Source organism: Netta rufina, assembly GCF_964035555.1.
Source record: "Netta rufina genome assembly, chromosome: 14".
NCBI lineage: Eukaryota > Metazoa > Chordata > Aves > Anseriformes > Anatidae > Netta > Netta rufina.
Window position 1 is genome coordinate 10,568,714 of NC_140137.1, and position 24,404 is coordinate 10,593,117.

General features: G+C 41.2%; 1 protein-coding gene across 1 annotated transcript; it reads left to right on the top strand.

The window, feature by feature from the left end:
• Nucleotides 1-459: 459 nt before the first annotated feature.
• On the top strand, nt 460-23,860 carry CREBRF (CREB3 regulatory factor). The gene is made up of 9 exons (XM_084295618.1): nt 460-557; nt 7,484-7,661; nt 8,710-8,835; nt 9,462-10,539; nt 14,776-14,970; nt 16,726-16,915; nt 17,353-17,426; nt 17,563-17,685; nt 17,927-23,860. The coding sequence occupies exons 2-9, from the start codon at nt 7,653-7,655 to the stop codon at nt 18,040-18,042; spliced, it is 1,911 nt and encodes a 636-aa protein (XP_084151744.1). The 5' UTR covers nt 460-557; nt 7,484-7,652; the 3' UTR covers nt 18,043-23,860.
• The last annotated feature ends 544 nt before the right edge of the window (nt 23,861-24,404 follow it).

Genomic DNA, 24,404 nt, shown 5'->3' on the forward strand with positions numbered 1-24,404 from the left:
ATAGGAAGGGATGAGAATGGCTGGGCCTCTTTTATTTAGTAATTTCATGTTTTGTGAGTAACTGAGGCTGACCACCTGTAAGCTGTAGCAGTAGCACAAACTCAAGGCAGTGCTGAGGAGAGGCACGGACGAATGCTGTAAGTGTGAAACTGCGCCCACAGCCGAGCGGAGCTCTTGCATCGTCCCCTCTGACACGAAACTTTTCCCAGGGAACGTTTCCCAAACCTTACAGAAGGACGAGCAGAGCACACCCCATCCCCACGACCCTCCCACCTCCCTCTGCCCGCTGCCAGCCCGCCACCCTCCCTTAAATACCACCCCGCGCGCCTCTCCCCTATCACGTGCCCGGAGGGGCGGCACCCTATTGGCCGAGGGGCGGGCGGGCGGCTCCTCCCCCCCCTCCCTCTCCTTCCCGCCCTCCTCACGTGAGGGGGGCGAGTCACGCGATTTCCGGGAACCCGTCAGGAAGGGACATAAACAAAACAAACCCGCAGCCGCATGGAGGGTCCGGCCCGCAGCCCGCGGGGCGGCGCCCCCTGCTGAGCCCCGGCCGCCCGGTGAGTGCTGGGCCGCGGGGAGGGAACGGAGGCGCCGGGACTCGGCCTCACCCAGCCCCGGGGGGGGCGGCCCCGGCTGCCTGGCTGAACCCCGGGGAGGTGGGGGGGGGGAGACCCCTGTGGGAAGGGTGAGGAGGAGGAGGAGGAGGCGGCCGTGAGGGGGGTGCGGGCAGCGCGGGCTGGGGCTCGCCAAGCGGCTGGGAGCGGAGCCGCAGCAGCCCCGCCGCCCCCTGGCTGCACAGCCGGGGGGGTGTGGCTGTGCCGCTGCTCGGGGCTGCGGGGGGCTGCCCGCGTCCCAACGGGCTGGGATCGGGCTGCGAGCTGGCGGGGAGCCCCTGCAGGCTGGCAGGAGCAGCCCGGGGCCGTGCAGGCTGAGGGAGCTGCGGGACGGCTCCGGGCTCCTTGTGAGGGGGCCCCTCCCCGGGGTGCCGCCGGCCGCACTCGTGCTCCGGGACGCCGCCGCCCCGCCGCGCTGCCTCCTCTCCAGCTCCCCGCTTCCCACCTGTTGCAAGCCGGGAGGCTCCGGCTCTAACCCACAGCGGGGGCCGGGCCCCCTCTGCTCGCCCCCGGGGCTGCGCGGAGCCGCCCGGGCGGGCCGCGGGGCTGCACCGGCGGTCGGTGGCAGCCCGCGGGGACGGAGCATCGCCGGGGGGAGCGGTGGGTGGGTGGGTGCCGGCCGTCCCCAGCCGCCGGGAGGGCCGCAGGGCGGGGGGCGGCCCCCACAGGGCAGGGGGAGCCCCCGGCTCGCTGCCCGCCGGGCCCGGGGGGGGCCGGGGCGCGGGGCCCGGTGCGGGCCGGGGGCACTGCCCCGCGGTGCGGCGGAAGGGGGTTTGTTTACATGTCGCCTCAGCCAAGCTTGAAAGAGCCGCTGGGCGGCTGAGCGACGTGCGAGGCGGCCAATGGGAGCGCGCGGCGAGGAGACGTGAACCAATGAGGGGGCGCGGGGGGCGGGGCGGGGCGGTGGCGGCAGGGCTAGGCTGCGCTCCGAGCTGCCCGGCGGGGCGGCCATGTTGGCGGGGAGGTGTGGTGGGGGCGGTGGGGACGGGGCTGCGCCCGCCAAACACACCCGGTCTGACGGAGTTTTTAACGTATTTTCAGTGTTTTTTAACATCAGGCTGTTAGATTTTGGCCTGAAGCCGCCCAGCCAAGTGGCTTCTTCGCATCCTTGTGGGGAAAGTTAATTATAATCGCGTGTGTTTACATACAGGGTTGCAGAGGGGCAGGTGCTCAGAAGCTGAGGCAGGTTCGGTGGCGGCAGGTTCGGCGAGGAGCCGGGCTGCTGCGGGGAAAAGAGCTCGGGGGTACTTGGAGCAGGAAAGGTTTCTTACAGAGCTGTCAGTGCTCAGCGGTGGGACTGCTGACGGGCATAAATAACACGGACAGCTCACAGCCACCAGCTTTGTGGCCGTGTGTTGAACTGGGCAAAAAAATAATTGTGTGTTTGTGGAGAGAAACCTGCAGCAGAGCCATCAGGCCGCTGAGCATCTTTGCTGTATTTTTCTAAGTAATGAAGGTTCCAAGAAAAAATACCCAAACTTTCAGTGCACGACTGCTTTGAAGTCCCTTCACAATTAATAGGAATTAATGGGGAATAAGAAAAAGTTTCCGCCTGACTAATAGCCTGATACGGGATGGTCTAAATAAATGAATGCAGATTTAGATTCAGGCGACTTGCACGTCTGTGTTACGTGGCTTGTGAAATCTAACTAAATCATGTTTTGAAATACAAGTTTAATAAGGATATTTGGCACTTCTTAAGAAGCGCTTGAAAGTTGGTATTGCCTTGAAAATCAAGCTGGAAAATTTCTGGAAAACTGACGTTTAGATTTATACCCTACTGTAATAGTTTCACTTTTTTGTTATTATGAGAAAAAATATCCCCATGCTGCTTTTGAACTCTTCGCTGGTTTTTGACTGTTTGGACTGGTGGTGTTTCTGACTTTTTTCTGACTTACATTCACTTACGAGTTCAGCAGTCGAGGGTCAGTAGGCTCCTTTTCTTGGCTGGTTTTGAAGTGTGCTGTGCTGATAACCTCTTTCTAACAAAACATAATTTTACAGTATGAAGTAGAAGTAGACTAGGTTGTACCATTCACTTCATCCTAAGATATTTTTTTCTGGGCACTGGAGAAATATATTTTTTTTCTTCAGACTTTGCACTATCAGAAAAAAATACATAGAAACAGCCATGGTGTAGGGATGTAAAATGTTTCTGGAGATTGTAATTTAAACTGTTGTCTAGCATTGCTTTTGTTTTCTGTCACGGCTTTGATGGCACGCTGTTTCAGGGGAGATTGCTAGCAATAAAAACTAAAAAAAATAATAAAAAGTTGAATGTTAGTCTTCTAACTCTCCTAACTCTACAGTGGTAATTTAATGCAATTAATATTTTAACCGTTAAAAGTTTTTTTTTTTTTTTAATGGATTGAAGTATGTTAGCATAGTTCTAATAAGTTTAACATGCTACATTTCCTGCTCTTGGCAGTGAAATAATAATAAAGTCTCAGTCCTTACCTAATAATAAAGTCTCAGAATGTACAGAAAAGCTAATGGTTCTAACAGGAAAATAGTATTCTGGGTGCAGTTGTTGTAAAACATGCAGATGCTGTGCAGTTGGTTTTGGTTTTTAAATCACTTTTCTGCTTTTTGTATAGTGATCAGTTATTTGCATCTGCTTATTTGCTTCTGCAGCCCTGCTGTTGTGGAATACCCCTCCAAAATACTGGGAGCTGATGTAAAAGGGAATAGCAGTTCAGAGGGAAATATGCCACTGGGTTCTTCTTGGAGTTTTATCCCCTCTTTTGCCTGGGGTGCTGCATGCGTGATTGGAGCCCAGAGGTTGTCTTTGCTGTATCGCTTCCAGATCTTGACGTCTGCTCTGAGCAAGTGGGATTGAAGAATAAAATTATAGGGAAGGTCAGTAGAGGAAAGGGAACGACGACAGCGAAGTAGCAGTTTCTGTCTCTTGAAGGGAAGAGGCTTAAAAGAAGTGAAACAATCTTTGTGCCTTCAGTACTTTTAAATGGCAGCACTCCGTCAGACCTAGGATCTGGATGTCGTAGGCAGCTGGTGTTTGTTCTCCAGGACAGAGAAGGCAAAACGTATAATGTCTGAGATGCTTCTGCTGACGTCTTGACGCAAAAACCTCACTGAGAAGGTAGAGGAACTTCGCTGGGTGAGCAGGGGAACGATGCTATAGTGGGTGGAAGCAGAGGAAGACCTTTTACAGGACTGTCTCTGCTCACCCGCTACTAAATAAATAAATAGACAAAAGCAAGAAAAGAAAACTTGAGTGACTTCATGTTGGGGGAGAAAAGTAAAAGGTTGTTTTTTTTGTTTTGTTTTTAAGTCTGGTTAACAATTGAAGATTGATGTAGAAGGAAGAAAAAAAAACGAGAATGTTACACTGAGAAACAAAACTAAGAAAAATATGTTCTGTGCCTGAAGACTGCACTGAACAGAGTATGTTCTGTAATAGGAAACAAATTGGCACAAACCCTGGAAGGAAAAAAAATTAAGAGAAGCGTAGGAGTACTTATTGCACCTCTAACTGTACTGCTTTATAAAACACTCGGATACAGCAACCAGCGCGCAGCACAGAAAGGTTCTTTTAAAGCATGTGGCATCGCTCTTGTGCCTTCACTGGAAACGAGTGTGGCTTTTTGAATGTTTTACCCTGGCTTTGGAGGCTCGGTATTGACAGGCTCTCCTGACATGCTTTCATTATTACTGTTTGCATCAGAACTGTGACTTTGACAAGCCGTGCTGTACGACGCAGTCACTGCCATGGGAAGTGTAATTGTGCACCTGACGTGCCTGCGGGACCGTTTGGCTGCTGTGATAATGGGCACTGTGCAGTCCATGAAGTGCTACAGCCGTGCTCCGCGTGCTTTTCGAGTTGTACAAAATACATCTGAATTCAGACAGAAATAGCGACTTCAGTTAGAGCTGCAGCGCAAATGATTCGTACAGGTGGCTGGGGAAGACTTTCAGACTTGTCAGGCTGTAAGCTGGCAGAGGAGGTTTTTCTCTCACAGGGGCTTCTTTGGAGGTGACGTATTGTTGCAGAAGGGTTTTTACTCATCTGGCAAATGGCACACGCATGGGAAGTGCCATCTGTCTCCTTAATGCTGCGTGTTTTGAGTTCAGGTCCTGCTATCTGCCAGTTCAGATGCCCTGCTCCATCAGTAATGTCCTGTAACGAGCCTGCCATTAGGGTGTTTGAAGTTCAGGCTTCCCGGGTGCCTTGGGACTGCTATTAAACTATTATTGATGCATGTTTTCAGTAAGTGAGTAAACATGCAGAGGGTTTTTGTTAGGATTTGGCTTTAGATTAAGGAATTGTTAACTCTGTAACACAGTTTTTGGTTACTTTCATCCAAACATCAGCAGTGTGTGTATGCATGCCGTAGACGTACATACGTACCCCAAATTCTTCAGCGTTCAATGAACGTAGCTGCTCTCAGATGTCTCGCCCAAGTTGGTGAGCGAACCTTTCTCAGGAGCAGGGCTGCAGCTCCGTGCCGATGTGACTCAGTCCGCAGCCACGGACCCAGCTCAGGGACTGGTTCCTTAATCACTGTGATCTGATTTCACTGCAGGCCGCTGCCAGGAGGAGCGGCGGCACCCTGCCCAGCGCCCCGGGCGCCGTATTCCACCTGCGGTGAAGCCGCTGTGAGGCAGCCGTGGGATTTCACCTGTGGATCCCCGCGTGTGGGAGAGGTTAATGGGAGGCATTAATGGAAGTTGTCCTAAAGTAGAAATTCCTGCTGTGTCTATTTTTGGTAATTCTTATATTGCTGTTCTTGAGCTCTGCCCCGGATCTCTCGCTTCACTGCAGTCTGTATTCCTTGCAGGTAGCGCCACTGCCACGGCTGTGCTGGTCTGTTCAAACTCAGCCTTGAGCTGAGGCTGTCCACAATGATACATTTTGTAAAAACTGGGCTTCAGCTGAAGTCTACAAAGTTTCCTTTGCAGGCAGTTCAGGGTTTACATCTAAGTTTCGGTATAAGTGTTTGACTGGGGTCTGATTTTAGAGTGGTCCTGTGCACAGCCAGGAGTTGGACTCGGTGATCCTTGTGCTCCGCTTCCGACTCAGGACATTCTACGATTCTGTGCGTTCTGACAGAAACATAAAGATTCCCTGGTAGAGAAGAAGCAAGCTTCTCCTTCCGTTCCCCTTTATATCACGCAGTGGCAGAACTTCCATGTGAACGCAGCTGTTGTGGGTGGCGTCCTGCTGCCGACACCAGAAAGTATTAATGTGATATTCCAGTGAAAAAGGCATTATTTCTGCAACTATAGAGAAAGAAAGAAAGACAGCACTAATGTGTAGACTGATATTAAAGACGGTATCTTTCTCACCTCTTCCATTGCATGTGAACACCGTTTATTTGTTCTGTTTTTTGTTTTAAATAGGCCCTTTCTAAAGCATTAGGCAAGGCCAAAAAGTGAATTTGTCATCCATGCCAAAGTTATCAGCGTAGGAAGGACCAGCTCTGTTGCTGTGTCGCCTTCCCTGTGTGAAGGAAGACGGGTTGTTTAGCACGTTGCCCAGGGACACAAACTTAGCCTTTAAATGTCACTTTCAGATAAGTAAAAGGAGTTCCCTGGAAGTTTTAGAGCGGAAGGAAAGCTTTCTCAGAAGGCGCTGGCTCTTACTTGCCGCAGGACCCTAGAAGGGAACGGCTGGGCTTGGCAGCGGTAGCGTGGTTTTATTGGGAACTGTGATTTGTGCAGGACTGGACTTGCAGCTTTTGTTTTCCTCTTTATACTCCAGCTGAGGTTTGAAAAGCAGCATGTTTTGATGACTGAAGAATTTTTTGAACAATGTCTGTTTTTACCTCAGTTTGATGATATATATGCGAAACTTAACAGAACAGCTGAGGTAGTATCTGGAAGCAGGAATAATCTGCTGTCATGTGCTGGTGGGAGGAGGTTCCTGAGTGTAGGAGAACACTTTTACTTTGCTGGGTGCTTTTCAAAGCAAGAGAATAAACACTTGGAGCAGATTGCACCAAACTGACTTAGAGCAATGCCGAGTGAAGAATTCTGGTCAGAAAAACAACTGTGTTTTCACCGATAATGCTGAAAAACGGTGTGATGGTTCGGGTTTTTTGGACTGTGCCTCTCTAACAGCATTTTCTTCTAAAAGAAGCATTTTGTATATGGGTAGGGATGTCCTGGGAAAGCTAGACAATAAGAAAGCAGCCTCCGCGAAGGCAGTCACATTAGATACTAACATCTGATAGCACCGATATTTTTAAATCTTATTTTATATATATTTTTTTTTTTACTTTTTTTTTTTTTTTTAAATTCCTGTTACTTAGGAATTCTGTTGGGCAAGTCTGTGCCTTCCCTTCCTATACTTTTCGGACAGTGAGCGTACCTGCTGCAATCCCTCTACCACTAGATGTTGCTATATGAGTGATTGATGTAATCTTATCTGAAGCTGCATGGATTGAACTCCTAAGAAAAGGAGGAGATATTCCTAAAGCAGTGTTACTGTCTATTCCAAAACTAGTATTTTGAGACGTTTGTCTGAAACATTTTTAGAATTCATTGGCTCTGTTATATTAGTCATAAAGGTTTTTTCTTTTCGTGTGCCCAGCGGTATGCTAGTTATTTTTCCAATTAGGCAGGCTTTTCTTTTCACATGGCTGTAGAGCGCACAGTTTAGGTAGTGAGGAAAAAAGGCAACAAAATGTAACTCAGCCAAAAAGGTTTTCACAGGAGCTCTGTTCTGTAGCATCAACGGCTTTTCATCTGGTGAAAAATGGCAGGGGAAGAAAATTGCTGCACATTCTAGCATGAGCAATAATCACTTTTCAGGGAGAAATTTTCGTTTTAGTTCACTTTGGCTGTTTTTTAAGCACTGTTGGTTTTGGTGACAGAATACTTACCTCCTTGGTGTTTATTCTACACAGAGATCTACAAACAGAAGAGCTCCATAAGGGTGAATTGAAGTTATCCTAAGGAAAAAATTAATTGCATGGATTGTGTAAACTCACTGAGACTGAAGTAAAGCTGGAAAGGAACCTAAAAGTGAATAAAACAAGAAGTTTGGAATTGGATTTGGGTAATCTGGGCTTGGAAATGCCTCAGGTAAGTCTGAAATGTTACGATTGTATTTGCTTCTGCAAATAATTTTGCTTCCTTGTTTAAAGAATAGAAAAATGTAAGAACAAATTTGTCTGGCATCAGTAGGAGGAACGTAGAAGAGACTAAATGGGATATATTTTCAGGGTCCTGGCAGACTTGAATCAGCAGAAAGAATTCAGAAGAGTTTATGTTTTTAGGGTCCTGGTGGTATCTATGGTGGGAGCTGTGTTTCTGCTCTTGGTGCTGTATTTGTTCACACGGCAAGAATCAGCAGTCTGCTTGATGAGGGTGAATGCCTGGAGAGCAGCCTTTTATTACTGCAGTGATTCACACATCAGCACACTGAGTGACTTTCAGCAGTGTAGTGTTTCTCTCTTCCCAACCCTCAAGGCGAGTTTGTCTAGTTGAGAAATAGAGGTCTGGCATTAAATGTTGCAGAAGGCTGTGCTGCCTTTTGCCTGCATGCCTAGTCATCCTGCATAATGGTGTTGTTTTTTTTTTCTTTTTTCCAAAGTTCTGCTTTATTCTTGAGAGATAACGCTCTTGATTTCGTTATAATATTTTTTGCTGTTGTTACAATCTCTGGTAGAAGTTTAACAAGTTCCAATGGTTCTAAAAACAGCCAACGCTGCTTTGGTCCAAAATGGTGTGTATTAGGGTGAAGGCCCTGCAGGCATGGAGTCCTGTTGATATTCTCAGATCTTGCCAGCAACTCACTCTCCTCTTCTACAAATGCCTAATGTATCCCTAAACTTGGCAAACACGTGAGAATTTCAAACCAACCAAATAGAATGAATGAGCAATGCTCTTGCAGCCATATAGTGAATACAAATGTGTCCTTTGATTAAGAGCTGCATGTTGTTAGCTGCTCTGAAAGCATTCTCTCACTCTGAGCAGTGACGTACTTATCCGTGTAGGTAAAAACCTTCCAGATGCAAGTATAACAAGTTCAGAGACTTGGATGAAACGACAACACCCTTTACGTTTTATTGAAGTAAAGAATCTGCTTTTTTATAGCATGCTTCAATATTCAGTATCAATTTTGTTGTAGCCCAGTGTGAGTGGAATGGACCCTCCTTTTGGGGACGCCTTTCGGAGCCATGTGTTTTCAGAGCAGACTCTGATGAGCACAGATCTCTTGGCAAGCAGTTCAGATCCAGACTTCATGTATGAACTGGTAGGTCATCTTTCTGTGTGTGTGCATGCGTCCTGCTCCTTGACTAACACCCTGAGTTCACGTAGTAATAAAGGTGTATTTGTTCAAGAACGCTGTAGAATTATTCGTTACCGCTTGCCACTGCCTAGGGAAGGGCCTAACTGCTTGGCCAGCAAATGTAATGCTTCTTCAGTAGATGCTCGTTACAGCTGGCCATCAGGAGAGGCTTGATACACACGTCTCAGATGGAGCTGCGTTGGTGTTTACGTCTTTGTGCTTGAGACGCTTCCTTAAAAAACATATTTTCTGCAAGAGCAGCTCTGTGCTACTTCACCCAGGCTGTGAATGCAAGGGAAGCAAAATACAAGTTGACTCATGAGCTGTTTACAGTAGCATTCATGATTTTTTCCTGCATCAAAGGAGAAAGGTAGCTCACTGTTAACTGCTCGGCTTAGAAGGAAGTTTTCCAGGGACTGGTAAACTTCAGCGCATTCTGTTAATTAAGGTTTGTCCTACGTTAATGGAAGCTAGAACACATTGCCTGTGATTCACCGTATGTATTTAAGTAGATGACAGATATGATTTGATACCTTTTTTTTTTTTTTTTTAAGAAAAAACTCCATTTTAACTTGTCTTACAATGCACAGGACAGAGAAATGGACTACCATCAAAGCTCCAGAGACAACCTGCTTTCAATGGAGGACTGCAAAGACCTTGAGAACTTCGAGTCTTTTACGGACATCCTGGACAAAGAAGTTGCTCTCACCTCCAAGTGGGAGCAGTGGGACACGTACTGTGAAGACTTAACTAAGTACACTAAACTAACCAGCTGTGACATCTGGGGAACAAAAGAGGTGGATTATCTGGGCCTTGATGACTTTTCAAGCCCATACCAAGATGAAGAGGTGATAAGTAAAACCCCGACTCTGGCTCAGCTTAACAGTGAGGACTCCCAACCTGTTTCAGATTCACTCTATTACCCTGATTCGCTCTTTAGTGTAAAACAAAACCCTTTAAATCCTCTGTTACCTGGCAAAAAAATTGCAAGTAGAGCAGCGGCCCCGGTCTGTTCCTCCAAGAACGTTCAGGCTGAGGCACCTCTATCGGACTATGTTCAGAAGGCAAGCAAACCTGCAACTCAGCCTGCTTCCAGTACACAAATCATGGTGAAGACCAATGTGTACAGTAATGAAAAGGTGAACATTCATGTTGAATGTAAAGACTATGTTAAAAAGGCAAAAGTAAAGATCAATCCTTTACCACAGAGCAGACCAGTGGTGAGCCAAACACATGCAGATGCAGCAAAGGAAAACACCTGTTATTGTGGTGCCGTAGCAAAGCGACAAGAAAGGAAAGAGTCCCCACACAGTCACAGTACACCTCCTGTTTTGCCTTTTAAAGAGACTCAAGAACTGCTCCTCAGTCCACCCCAGGAAACCGCAGGACTTATTGTGGGGGAGAGCAGTCTTTCTGCCAGCACATCAGTGTCGGATTCTTCACAGAAGAAAGAAGAGCACAACTATTCTCTTTTTGTAACGGACAGTCTGGGTGAGCAGTCAGCCAAAGGAGGCCCTGATGAAGATGAGGAGGATGAGGAAGATATTGAAGATGAGGACCACGATGAAGGATTCGGCAGTGAGCATGAGCTCTCTGAAAATGATGATGAGGAAGAAGATTATGAGGATGATAAAGACGATGACATCAGCGATACTTTCTCAGAACCAGGTACCAGCAATGTTGGGGCTTATTAACATTACGGTTAATGGATTTGTCTGCCAGGAGAGAAAGAATGCTTTTGAATGCTTTCTAATTACAGGTGAACAACAATGGTCTTAAATTCTGAGCATTCATCCCAGATTTTTTAAGCACTATTCAAAATGTAATTAATGAAAACTGTACAAGGACTGTGTTTTCCCTGTTTTGGGGGGATAAAAAAGGGATAAATGGTGTTCATACTTCAAAAGTGGTAATAGACAATAGAAGAAAACAAGTTTGTAGCCTAAGGTCATAGAGCAACTAGATGCAATTGATACCTCCCATTTTGTGGATTAATGAATGATAGGATGTGCAGAGCTTTCTAGGGCTTCAGTAGGCTGTGCTGTGAATTTATCCAGAGTTGTACCTCTTGGTAGCTGGTATGAAATTGTAGCCCAAGCGAATGCGTTTCATAATTACTTAAGTGCTACTGTAGGTATATTTTTCCACAGAATCCACATAATACCTACCACTGAAACTAATAGAACTATTTCTTGGTGGCTTTCAACAGTAACACTTAGTGGGTCTGCAAGTACAAACGGAGCGTTAACAACAAAAATAAGAACCAACCTTCATCCAGAAGGTAACAGAGTGGTAAGATTCTGTCAAAAGAAAATCCACAGGGACAGGACTGTAACCAAGTATTAAGTTAATTGTAGAAAGTATTATATATAGTATTCCCGGTTTATGAATGCTTTGTAGTAGAGTATAAGAATTAAGGTGTTCAGACATTTGGCAGTATGTAACTTTGGGGGAGAAGAAAACCAGCTGAAATTCTTCCCTTTTAAAAACAGCAGCTTCTCTGAAACCTGCTGTTGTTTGTCATACTGCGCGCTGAGATTAAATTATTTTCTAAGTAGATTTCCTGAGCTGGAATTAAACTTGTTAAGCACTGTGCCCTTTATGTTACTTTTTCAGGTACATAACACATTCGTATTAGCATTTTAAAATCGCTTCCTCCCTTCTTCTGAATTGAACTCCCTTTACTTGCCGAGGCTTTCAGTAGCTATTACAGCTCTGTAATGACTGCTGTACTACACAGTGCTTTGCAGCCCACAGAGGCATGTTGCACAGAAAGCCTGGTAATCTTGAAAAAGAGATGTTGTATTAAAATGCTGGGATTTCAGTTGGTGGAATTACATTAACTGCTGGTTGTTCGTTCAGATTTTGCTGACAAACTCTCACCTTCTAAATGTAACTGTATGGTGCAGTGTAGGAACTGAGGAAATTGGCTTCTACAAGCCTGCTACAAGTCAATGAAGACATTCAACCTCCAGTACAGTGATATTAAAAAATAGTATCAGCACATATTTTTTAGTATATAAAGAGATATTGTTTCCAGGTATTTTAGTTCTGTCACTCATACTTTGTGTTGCTTTTTTTTTTCCTCCAAAAAAAACTTTACAGTAAAGGCAAATTCTATGGAAAAGGCGTCTAAATGAGCATAGCTCTGGAAGACTTAACCTTCCAGAGTTTCCATGAAACCAAAATCTCTTCATAAAGAAGTGAAGATAGGACAAAAACTTTGTATTTGCTGACCCTCTGATGTGTGTACTTTACATACAGTTTGCCTTTGTTTATTCTTCTTCGCATGTGTTTTGGGAATGTGTGATATGCTTTCTTAGAGCATTGGAGTCAGTGTTCTCTGAGGAAGTACTTAGTTATAGTGTTCTTCAGGGACTTGGGAACATAATTGAAAATGTGACTGGCTTTCACCAACGCTTTTATTGTAATCAGAATACAGATTTAGCATTTTTGGTCCCCTATAAAGCTTAACTATTAGGGGAATTAGGAGCCCAGATCTGTTCTAGCACTTAATATATATATTTTTTTTGCCATTTCTAGTGTATTTTATCTATCCCATTTACTAGAAATATTTATGAATGACTGCTTTGCTATCAAGTAGTGAAGACGTTCGAGAAAGGAAAGATGCAAAAATTGATTCAGTTTTCAGTAGTACCGGAGAAGAGAGAACTAAAGGAAAAAGTGCATGTAGCAACAGAGGTTGTTTAAAGTTGCACTGCCTGTTTGAGCACCTGTACTGTCAGCTGGAGGAAAAGGGCTCCATAAGTGGTTTTACAGAAATCATTATGATTAAATGGTTTCAGAGAAGGGTGTTTTTGGTTTTGTTTTGGTTGGGTTATTTTTGCTTTTAATGTGGTAAAATGCAGAAGTCATGTCTGTGCTGTTCTCTATCTTTCTTAGTCTAACTCTTGTAAATGTAACCCTAAATTAGTAAGGGATGTGAGCAAAGATTGTTAGGAGTGACTTGCTAGGGACTTGAAAAGTAAATGCAAGAACTTTTACACGGATTTTTTAGAAGCTCGATGAAGAAAGTGAGATTGCTGTATGTTGCTTGCTAGGAGGAGAATTCAGTGAAGTTTGATACAATGCAGGAAAGCTACATACATCTTTTGCACTGCTGTATGTTGCAGACTACATTAGGACATTGTGCACTAGACTATTCTATGTAGCTCTAAAATGATGGCAGGCCAATGTTAGACTTGCAAGGCAGGATGCATTAAGTCAACATAATTTAAATTGCCAACTTAATTATGGTTTAAATAAGCAAACAGGAAGTCTTGTTTTTAACCTTGTTTTACATTTGTACACATCAGCTATTGAAGAGATTTGTTTTCATTGGTTGGCTTAATTCTGTGTTATCATGAAGATAGGCTGAATTTATACCTAGCTGTATAATGAGTTATGTAGCTTATGTGATGTTAAAGTGGAAAGTAAGGTGCATTTTCTTAAAAGAGTATTTTGATACTTATGTCAAACAGCATTTGGGTCAAAGGGAAGTATAATTCAAAATATCTATGGTATTTGAAACTATATTTAATGTAATTTGCCATAATCACTTTGTCTATATAAGAAAAAACATGTTCTTCAAAGCATGCTTCATTTGATTTTTCCTTTTAAAATACTGTCCTTTTAATAAACCAGAGAATCAAAGTAAACGAGTTGATGGCATGATTAGAAACAGAACTTTAGAGCTGGTATCATCCTTCCATGTAGCTAACTTTTATTCGTATGTTGGGTTATGAGGTGAGTCAGACAAAGCAAGAAAGTTTGTTTTTTGTCTTTCAAATGCTTTTTCAAGTGAAAACAGATAATTGAACGGACTGTTTTAAAATAAAGAAGGCGTTCTTTGTGCTGTCATTACCAGATGATGCAGAACTCAAGCACATGGGCCCATTGAGCTTACAGTCCAGGCAGTGGATGTTTTTTTTTTTAAGCTTTGTTGGTGTATAAGGTGTTTTGAAATCTACTCTTTTTTAATTAAATATGAAGCATGATACAGCACTTTAGTACAAAAGGTGATGCAGCATTTTTTTTAACCTTAGTACAAGTTGCATTTATTTCCTAAAGCATTAGTAGACTTTTAAAAATTGTATTTCGTGTTTACATAGTTACAGTCTAAACATTTATGCAATGTGGGTAGTGTCATTATAGTTGCCATGTACTTGAAGAACAGTTTGCCATATCAAATGCATTGTAATACACCTCTAAAATATTCTGTAGCTTTACTGTGGATAATTTCTCTTCATCTTACTGAAGAGGTGGAGAAGAGATTGAACAGCTTGTGTCCAAACCCTTTCAATTTAGATGGTTTTTTTGTACGGACTTTGGGTCATTGTCCTAGTAACAGATCCCCATTCCTGCAGTCTAATAGAGATGGATGGTTTGATTTATTTCCCAAGGGTACTTAAACTCAAGGTAGAGCAATGATTTTGCTTTATTTATTAGCTTTTGCTAATCCATCTTTATTTTTATCATCTACTTCTCTATGTTTTTTGATTGAAGACTAATTAAAATGTGGAGGAGAGTTAGGATTATGTTCATGCAAACTACTGGAGGACGCTGTAAAAGTGGAGGGACGCTCTCCAACAGCTGTTGTCCGTACTCTACAGTAGTGAGATTGTGGGGGAGAAGAGTGATAGAGCTTAAGGGGTCAAAGAACCAAAAGGAGCTTTCAATGCATAAATAATTTGTCTCTATTCAGCACCATCACTAGCTCAGTGTCTGTCCTTGGATTTAAAGCAAATGCCCAGTAGTTGTCGAGGTTGAAAACCAAGTAGATTATATAACGTGAAACAAGCCATTGTCGCTCTTTTTGTGCTTACCTTGAACGTTCAGCCTGCAGTTAAAAGGCTAGAAATAGTCTTGTAAACATTATATAAACAATGCAATGCGTTATTTTAGGGTATGAAAATGATTCTGTGGAGGATTTAAAAGAAATGACTGCAATATCCTCTCGAAAAAGAGGCAAGCGAAGATACTTCTGGGAGTACAGTGAGCAGCTAACACCGTCACAGCAAGAAAGGATGCTGAGGCCATCCGAGTGGAATCGAGATACGTTACCAAGTAACATGTATCAGAAGAATGGTCTCCATCATGGTAAGGATAGAGTCCTCGTACAAGTGAATGGCTTTCACGCTGACACTGTCAATAGCCAAATTCTCATATGCGAAATGGCAGAGCTGCATTTTGGCCACGGAAATAAATCCTTAAAACACTGCAAGTCTGTTGCTTAATTAGCAGAGTTCTGTGCTGTGTCCAAGGAGGGCACAGTGAATGTACAGTAGTAACTTTCAGTGTGGTTTCTTCCAGAGGAAGGCGGATGAATCGGGAATTGTAACTTCCAATAGCTTTCAGTGGAAACCCCAAGAGCTCAGAATTTTCTCAGTGTGATGCTGTAAACAGCATGGGTAGGGCTCATGACTGATACCTGCTCCTTGGAGCTGTTGGACAGTATCAGTCTTGCTTGTGTTCAAGTAAGCAGCAAGTGATCTGCGATGCAAAGTTCACATTAACTGCGATGTGAACTAAAGGACAGGCAGGTGATAAGGTGTAACTGTGTCTTGCTGCTCTTCCTTAAGTGTTTCTCCTACCTGTGTAAATGCAACACAGTGAAGCAGTTACTTTCCTGGGAATGAACTATTTCTTTAAAATACCCTTTCAGAAACTTAGACTGATTGGTCCAATAACTGTGTCTTTCATTCCCGTGACTTTTTGATTACTAACTTGCTGTACTTTTAACATGACTAACACCACTGAGATCAAACCACATGTAGCAATAATGTTTGTTCTCTTGTCACAGGACCTCTTTGGTAGGCTGTTCCATTTGGTTGTGGTTTTGAAGGAACAAAATTAAACCAGTTTCTCTGGCTGTAACATGAATATTTCCTTACAACTGAAAATTATCTTTAACATTGCAGTTTACCTTCTGTTAAATAAAGATTTTTCTACTTTACTTATAGGTAAATCCATTAATTAACTTGAGGATTCAGTCTTACTAGGCTCTGGTGGGAGCAAATGCCCTTTAAGTCAGTGAGTTGTGTATGCAAGGGATTTATAGGATCAAATGCTAGTTAACATCCAGAAACTACAGAATATTACACATGCAGGATTTTTGCATTACACATGTACCAAGGTCATCTGCCACCTCAGATAAATTATCATCTCCCTGATCAATATTTCTGGAGCAGGTTTTGTCAGTTTTATTAACATTTTCATGTAAGTATCAGTAATAATTGACATTTAAGACATGTAGAAAATGTCGAGGAATAAGGATTTTGTCTTGAATGTGCATTTCCACCATAAAAGCAGCCCTTAAATAGCTTCAAATACATCAAAAAAAGGATCAGCTGAACTTTGTGGGTTATTTAAGCTTGATATCAATGAAGATCATGCTGGTACCAGGCCTCTCAAATCTTTCTTAACACAGAGCTTTCAGAATAAGATTATTTAGGAATTTAACCAGCTTGAGTGTCCCAAGAGAATATGCTGGCTGAACAGATGAGTTAGCAAGTTACAGCTGGGGCAAAATGACTGTGTTTGAACTTGTGATGTACGTTTTTCAGCACAGTTATGTGCGTACTGTCCATCACATCTAATACATTGCTAGCCCAGCCAGCAGTATTTGCTCTTATCTGATCTGGATATAATATGAATTGTACAGAGCAGTTTGTCTGGAAATGCTCTTTCTATTGTGAAAGGCCACAGAAATCACATGATGCCAGACCATTCTCTTGTGACAAACAAAGGAACTTAAACTGCACCAAAAATAATACATATTTAAGAATGTTTTTTCACAGGTTTGTGTACATATTGTGTCACTTCCCAACCCAATTTTCTACATATTCAAAACAGGAAAATATGCAGCAAAGAAGTCACGGAGGACTGATGTGGAAGACCTGACTCCCAATCCCAAAAAACTTCTACAGATTGGTAATGAACTGAGGAAACTGAATAAGGTGATCAGTGACCTGACTCCAGTCAGTGAACTTCCCTTAACTGCCAGACCAAGGTCAAGAAAAGAAAAGAACAAACTGGCTTCCAGGTAAATACTCGCTCACACTACTTGGATGAGTACATTTGCGTTACTAGAGCTGTCCAAGACTAATTTTTGTCTTGAGATCCTGCTTCACTGTGGCAGTCCCTGTTGATGGGTTTTTTTTTAACTGTTAATCGGAAAGCAGGACACCTGGCTCTATGGAGATGCAGTTTGCCTAGTCCCTACTAGATAATGATATACTTCCACTGGAAGCTGTCTTAGCTGCAATGCAAATGGTTGTTACAGTCTCGCAAATGTGAAATGTAAGCAAATAGAGGCAGTAGTGTGCTTTCAGTGGACGTGAGTGAGTAGGTACGTGATTTCGTTTGTCAAAGCTCTGGGAGCACTGGTTGATAAGTTGGTGTGGCTAACTGAAACAGATGCTCTTAGTATTCCGGAACATTTGTTAAAATGTTCTAATTCTTCCACTCTTCTTACTATAGGGCTTGTAGACTAAAGAAGAAAGCCCAGTATGAAGCCAATAAAGTAAAACTCTGGGGTCTCAACACAGAATATGGTAAATACAACTCTTCACATGTTAGTTTTTCTTGTGTTCTTAAGGCAAGTTTGTGTTAACTGTGTGTGGACAAATGAGCATCTCTTTTGTTCTGGGGGGAATGTGGTGTAAATCTAATCCATTTTTTTCTTTGCAGATAATTTACTGTTTGTGATCAACTCCATTAAACAAGAAATTGTTAATCGAGTGCAGGTGCCTAAAGATGATAGAGGAGTCAACATGGAACAGAGATTGAACGTACTCATTAAAGATACACTTGGTAAGCAGTAAATGTAATGTATTTGCATGTATGTGAAGAGATATGTCATCTGCAGTCTGTTAGATTGCAAACAATTTGTGGCATAGAGAAAAGAAAGAAGCATTTCGTAACTACAGCTGTAACTAAGCCTTTTGCTTGGTTACTAAACAAAATGTTCTTTGCCTTTGTTACTTACAGGAACGTGCAAATATGTGCAATTAATATTAACCTTACAGTGCGTTTTCCTACCCTCTGTTTTTAGGACTGCCTGTAGCTGGACAAACATCAGAATTTGTGAATCAAGTGTTAGAGAAGACTGCAGAAGGAGACCCAACGGGTGGCCTTGTAGGGTTACGAATACCAATGTCAAAAGTTTAAGACATGATTTCACCTGTTCTCATCGGTCAGATTCTTCCTGTGTTGTCAAGTATTTCATTGTAAATTGCATTCTGGTCTGCATGTCAGTTTAGCATTATGTAAACACTTACAATTAGGTTCCATTGTTTTTAAATAACAATGTAGTAAACAAATCAGAGCATGATATAAAATGCTTAATAGCATTTTTGGAGCATAAACTAGATAGTTCTAAAGCTGCTTTAAGATTAAATACAGACTTGAGGATTCTTTTTAAAATTAAGTTATCTAGGACCAGATTTATCACTTTTATTTTAGAAGCAAAAACATGTTTTTGCTAGTAAAAATTTTTAGCATATGCCAGACATTGTGGCAGGTTTATGCTCCAAGCAAAATAAGAGGAAGCATTTTTTTGGTAAAGCTGTCACTTTAGGAGTTTTTTTTGGTTCTTTTTTGTTCTTTTTTAAATTTGTTTGTTTGTTTTGGAATAATTGGGTTTTCTTTGTTCTTAAAAAAAAACAGTAAGGTTTCTTTGCAACCATTAACTTGTACATAGCACACATGGCTTTAGAGCTAGTGTGCCATATAAGACTTTAATTTTCTAAGCTTAATATAGTATTTAAATGTCTGTGCAAGCAAGAGAAAAAAGTATATTCTTTGTGCCTTGTATTTTGGGGGGAGAGCTATCAGTATAAGCTGGTAAAGTTTTGTATGAAGAAAACCCTGAGGGGAGAAAACAAGCTGTACAGATGGTGAGATTATAGGTTTTAATGTATTTGTTCCAGCTCTTAAAATTTTTGAATGTATATAGGAATATGTTGAAAATGTAGATATATGCCACAGAGTCTATGTATTGTATAAAAGATGGCTCTAGAAACTCAATTTCGGTACTTTGGCCGGAAGAAAACAAATACTTGCACATTAATGCGATTGTTTATTTTTGTACCAAAGACAAATGCAACTGATATGGCGAACTGCCAGTCTAAGTAAAGTTTTGCACAGCTTATATGATACTGTACTGAATGTAAAAAAAAAAAAAAAAAAAAAAAAAAAAACAAATGGAAAAAAAAAAAAGAAAAAAAATTAAAGGTCAGGGTTAGGGATCTTACTGAACTGTGAATTTTTTTGTTTGGGTCCAATTATCTACAGAAGGAGCATTCATACATAACAATATTATTTTGCTGTTCTTGTAGTTCGCTTCCATGGTAGATAACTTGGTGGCCGTCTCGGAGTCTTTAAATCTTTTTTCTCTGCACTTACTGTAGGAGATTTTAATATATTTGGATTTTAGTAAGCTATTGGTAAAATAGTTTTCAACTTTGAGAATTTAAAAAAATATTTAGCTTGTTGTAGTATACTTCCAACAAACAACCAAAATAAAATTATTTTTATTGTAATGTGTATATATGTAAAGAGAAAAAAGAGCTACAAATACCTAATTCCTTAGTTGCCACTTTTCCAGTTTATGTATTATTATGCATGTGATGTTTCCAAGGATCAACACAGGCTTCAAACAAAACAAAACAAAAAAAAAATTTATAGACTTTTATATTTTTGTACAGGTATTTCGAAACTAGCTTCTTCAAACTTATACGTGACTTATTCTTGTTAATTCAGTAGTTTCTATGATTGGGGAATATTAACACAGTTCTTATTTGCTCTTCTGCTAATAAGAGTTGGCTTTGTAGTCAGTGTTAACGTACAGATTAAAAGCTTTAGCCCTTGATGAAAGTCCTTTATCTCAAGGCAAGATCATTCTCTGGTTTCATGGACCCCCTTTTCCTCCCTCTTCTTTCTCTCCCTATTTAAAGATGACAAAACACTGTTTACTGAAAATAGAAATACCAAATATTTTCAAATGTAGCTGCTGAAAAAAAATGCAAAAGTTCATGAAGGCTTTCTCCCCGCTCCCTTTGGGGAATTTCTCCACTTCATTTCTAGTTTGTCTAAGTTTGTTTGTACTGTGATTCCTTTCTGTTTATACGTAGGTTATTTTTATATCAAAGCTTCTACTATATAAAAAAAAAAAAAAGTCTGAATTGGTCATAGTGCATTAAGAGTTGCAGATGAAGGTGGCAATCCTGCCACATACTTATGAGCATGCACACAGCTTACTTTGTATCTAAGTACTTCAGAAAACTCAAAAGGGAGGAGGCCAAAATACCACTACTGAGCTGTACAGAAAGATTTTCCTTCACAAGACTGAACAAATACCCAGGGCAATTAGGCAAAACTTTGTAAATCCACTTAAGATTTGCACAAACTGAGTGGACTTTGGGTGTTTTTGTTTCAGGTGTTTTTGTTGTCGCTGTTAGGGCGAGGTGAGAGTTGGCTGCTGCTTTACACAGTGGGTCAGATGCATTCTTATTATAAGCATTGCCAATGTTACAGTTATTCCAGAGATGCATACTGCCCATTAAACCTCAACAAAGAATGTCTCTTGTGAAGTTAAGGCCATGTCTGTACAAAGATTTAAATACTGTTGCTTCTCTCTGATGAATGGTGTTAACACACTGCTCAGATAAGAGAGGTCCTTTATGCTATATCAAAACTGTGTAGACAAGGCAGCAGTTCTAAATATTAAGAGAGCAGTCTTGCAATCAGGTAAAAACTTTTTATGACAAATTAAACTGACAAGGTATTAAAAAATCCCTTTTTTACTGCTCAGAAATACTGGGCAAATATAACTTTATAGCTCTTAATTTTTGTCTGAAAACCAGAATATGATTTTGGTCTAGCATTTCAAAGTAGACTTTGAATCTTTAGTGAATTCCATACCTTTGCATTTCAGTGTTTTCTATGTATTATTTTAAGTTAAAGCTTTTGAATAGTTGAGCTTTTTAATGTTGACACTTTATTTTGTACCTATTTATATGTATGTATATCTTAGAAAAGCACTTTGTTTAAAAAGGAAAAAAAAAAAAGCGTTTTATATGATTCCTGCCACTTGCTGCTAACTCTGGGCTGGTCAGAATGCTGCAGCGATACTTGATATAAATAAAACCTGGCAGTAAAATGTAGAGTAAAGATAAGACCTTTTGCTGGTTTAACTTTATCATAAAGGTGACATAGGCAAGCTGTGCAGCTTTACATTTTAACCAGGGGACTCTGTGGCATTTAAACCGTCTAGAAATGGTTGTACTTTAATGCCAGTAACAATCTGCTTCCTCTAGTGTCATTAAAATATATACATTTAGTGTATACTTATCACAAAAAAAAAAATCTTATAAGGGTATAAAAAACAACAAATGTACATGTTCTGTTTTTTGGCAATTGTGGCATGCATTTTTGGGTGATCTTTAGAGAAGGCCATTTTCTAAAGATTTTCAGTGTTCATACATGGTATGTGGATCTTAATGAAGTCCTGGATTCTTTTTGTTTGTTTTTGAGTGTAGGCATTGTGAATATTCACTTTTAATCCTATATCCAAAAACAATTACATACTTTTGATTTAATACAAACAAAAGCTCTTCCTTTTTCTGATACACTGGATTCTCTAGAATTTGTTTCCATATTACAAGCATGCTGTTATAACTGCTCTTGTTAAAATCTCGTCAGTCTGAACTAGGTGCCACACTTCTTGAATTGATGGACTGCTTGTTCTACTGTACCATGTATGATTCTTGTCCTTTCCTACTTCCTTCATTACAGATTATGATGTGGCTTTATATTGTGCCTTACTTGTACATCTAGAACTAAATGTTTTTCATTCCCCCTGAACACTTCAAACCTAACCCTTCCTAAAGTGAATCAAAACTATAAAAGAAGAGTTTGGATAGATCTATTTTAGTTTCTCTCAATAGCAGTCATTTTCTATTTATATGGAAGAACAGTTTTTGAATGGCCTTGCAAAATGTGGGGGTGCTCACGAAGGGCATTTTTAGCCCTAAACCCCTTTTTGCTAACACTTTCTTTTAGGGTTTATTGAACACATTTACTGATATTTGGTGAGTTCTTTTCTTGGATGAGAGAGACTTATTACTAAAACTGTGTTTAGGTGTGGACTGGCTGGATTTTTTTACCATACCAGTTGAAATCATTGTGATTTAATGAAGTTGCATTGCTGCAAAGTTGATGTGAGAGTCAGGCTCAGCTGTGTTCAGTTCCTAATCCTTTTTAGATAGTAGACTTTTTCCATACTTAGAAAAGAAGGCTAGGAAAAAGTTTTAAAAACAAAACAAAACAAAAAAAACATCTGAAATGGATGAAGGGTCTTTTAACTAACCTAAAAGCAACCAGACGCTTCTGAAATACAGTGGTGTCATTTTTTATTTTATCTGAAAAAGATCCCATCCCTCCCCCCCAGTATTTATCTGGTATTTGCCTTCATTAATAAAACAGCTTCTTCACAAACTGTAAAGAATGGGTGTGCTTTTCTTTGACATAAATCATTTAAACATAGCTATTTTTTAAAGCTCTAAAAGGCTTTGTCAGGAGAATTTCAAAGGGTTGTATATAAGTTGCCTTTAACAGAAATAGCAAATGCAATTCTGTTCCTCAAACTTGCTTGCTAGTCTTCCTGAAATTCTGTTGAGGCATAACCCAATTATGTACCATGAATGTTAGGATCTGTATTGGCCTTGAGACCTGAATTTCAATAATGCATCTAATCATGATGATGTTTTTATTTTTAAGTTGGAGGCTTCAGTTGGAATCACCTAGTTAAGTGTGCTGCTAGACATGGCTGGCATCTTGGCTTATTGACACAGCCTTGCACAGAGCTGAAGTTTATGTTTACCCCAGGGATCGTGTGAAGTACATTTCAAACAGTTGCTGCTTCTATGACTATTCTTCTTGTAACTGTATTAAGGGCATTAGTATGTTGAGAAAACACCACTCTTTAATATATCCCAATACAAATTGGGATTCTTAAATATCATTAATGACAGATGGCACTTTTAGGCTCTAACTTCTTTGCAGTGTACAAAAATATCTCCGTCTTCATACAATTTACATTTCTCAATATGCCATGTTTTTCCCTCAATGCTTTTAGCATGATAAGAAGGTGCGTGTGCACACTGAATTACAATCCTCAGCCTCTTAGACATTCATGAACTTCCACAAGAACAAATACTGACTATGCATTCCTTGTCTTTCTAATGAGTAGTGGAGCTAAATGTGGAATGAGAGCTATTTTAAGCCACACATTTTTTTCATAAATAAAATAAAATTCTAGTCATTTTAGATAACATCAGTGTTCTGAGTTGTTTTTCAGAATATTTTTTTAAAGAATATTTGTTATGTATCTGAATGTTGAACTTGAATGAGTTATCTAGCTACAGTAAGGAAAACTGGATTGAATTTGGCACACTCCACCCTATTAAACTCTTTTGATTAAGAACAGAGCCTAGTAGTAGTATTTAATTTTACCCATTTTCTTACAATAATGGGTATTCATACATTCTTATCTGAATCTTTCTGTTGAATTGTTGAAGTAAAACTTGTCATTGTTCAGTATTTGTGGTTTGGTGAATTCTAAGGCTGATGGCACATGGGGATGTAGGTGATTGACAGGAAAAAAAAAAAAGCATTTTAAGCAAAACATGGCATCGTGTTCTGCCTAGATACTCTATAATCTACTTCCAACTGGAGCTCAGAAAAACTTAATGAAAGTCTTGTCTCTGTTAGAGAAAAATTTACCTTGTTAAAAGCATGATTTGTTAAGAGTTGCAATGTTTAACGTTGGTTAATAGTTGTGCAGTTTTTCTTTTTCTTTTCTTCGAAAAGAGGCACAATTAAACTATTGACTTTGTTTACTCTGTCACCCTTGATCCCTAGCACTTCTATTCAGATACAAATTCATCAATGTATGCAACATCCTTTGTAATTTAAAATAAAAATTGTGGAGGAAATACTGTCTCAAATCATTGTGTGTGTGGAGTGACAGCGAATGGTGTGTGCTCTCTCCCAGCACTGTGGTATGGGGCATAACTTTTCTTAGAGTTACTATGATTCTTGATTTGGGTTTCCTCATGAAAAACGCTGGCTTAACACTTAGCATAGCCTTGAAGGCCTCCCTTGGTAGAACAGGTACAGTAACGTGATGGAGGACATGGCAGCACTGACAGCATTCCTCTGGGAGGGATCACACAAGGTACCTTGCTCTCCGGTCAGCGCTCCCACACGGTGCTTCCCTGGCATTCCAGAACACCCTTGAAGGTGGTCTCTTGTTTTCCACCAGCAGCTCGCTGTGTCCAAATCTTTCTTTCACAGCATCCTCTGCAGGCAGGGGTGGGGAAGACCAACAGCAGCCTGTAGAAAAGAAGCAAAAGGGTCACTGCGCTGCCTCCCGTTTCGTTCAGGGACGCAGTTCTGTGACCCCAGCCCCTGCCCCTCACAGACCTTACAGCCCCAGCCCCACACCCCAAACCCAGCGAGCATCGCTT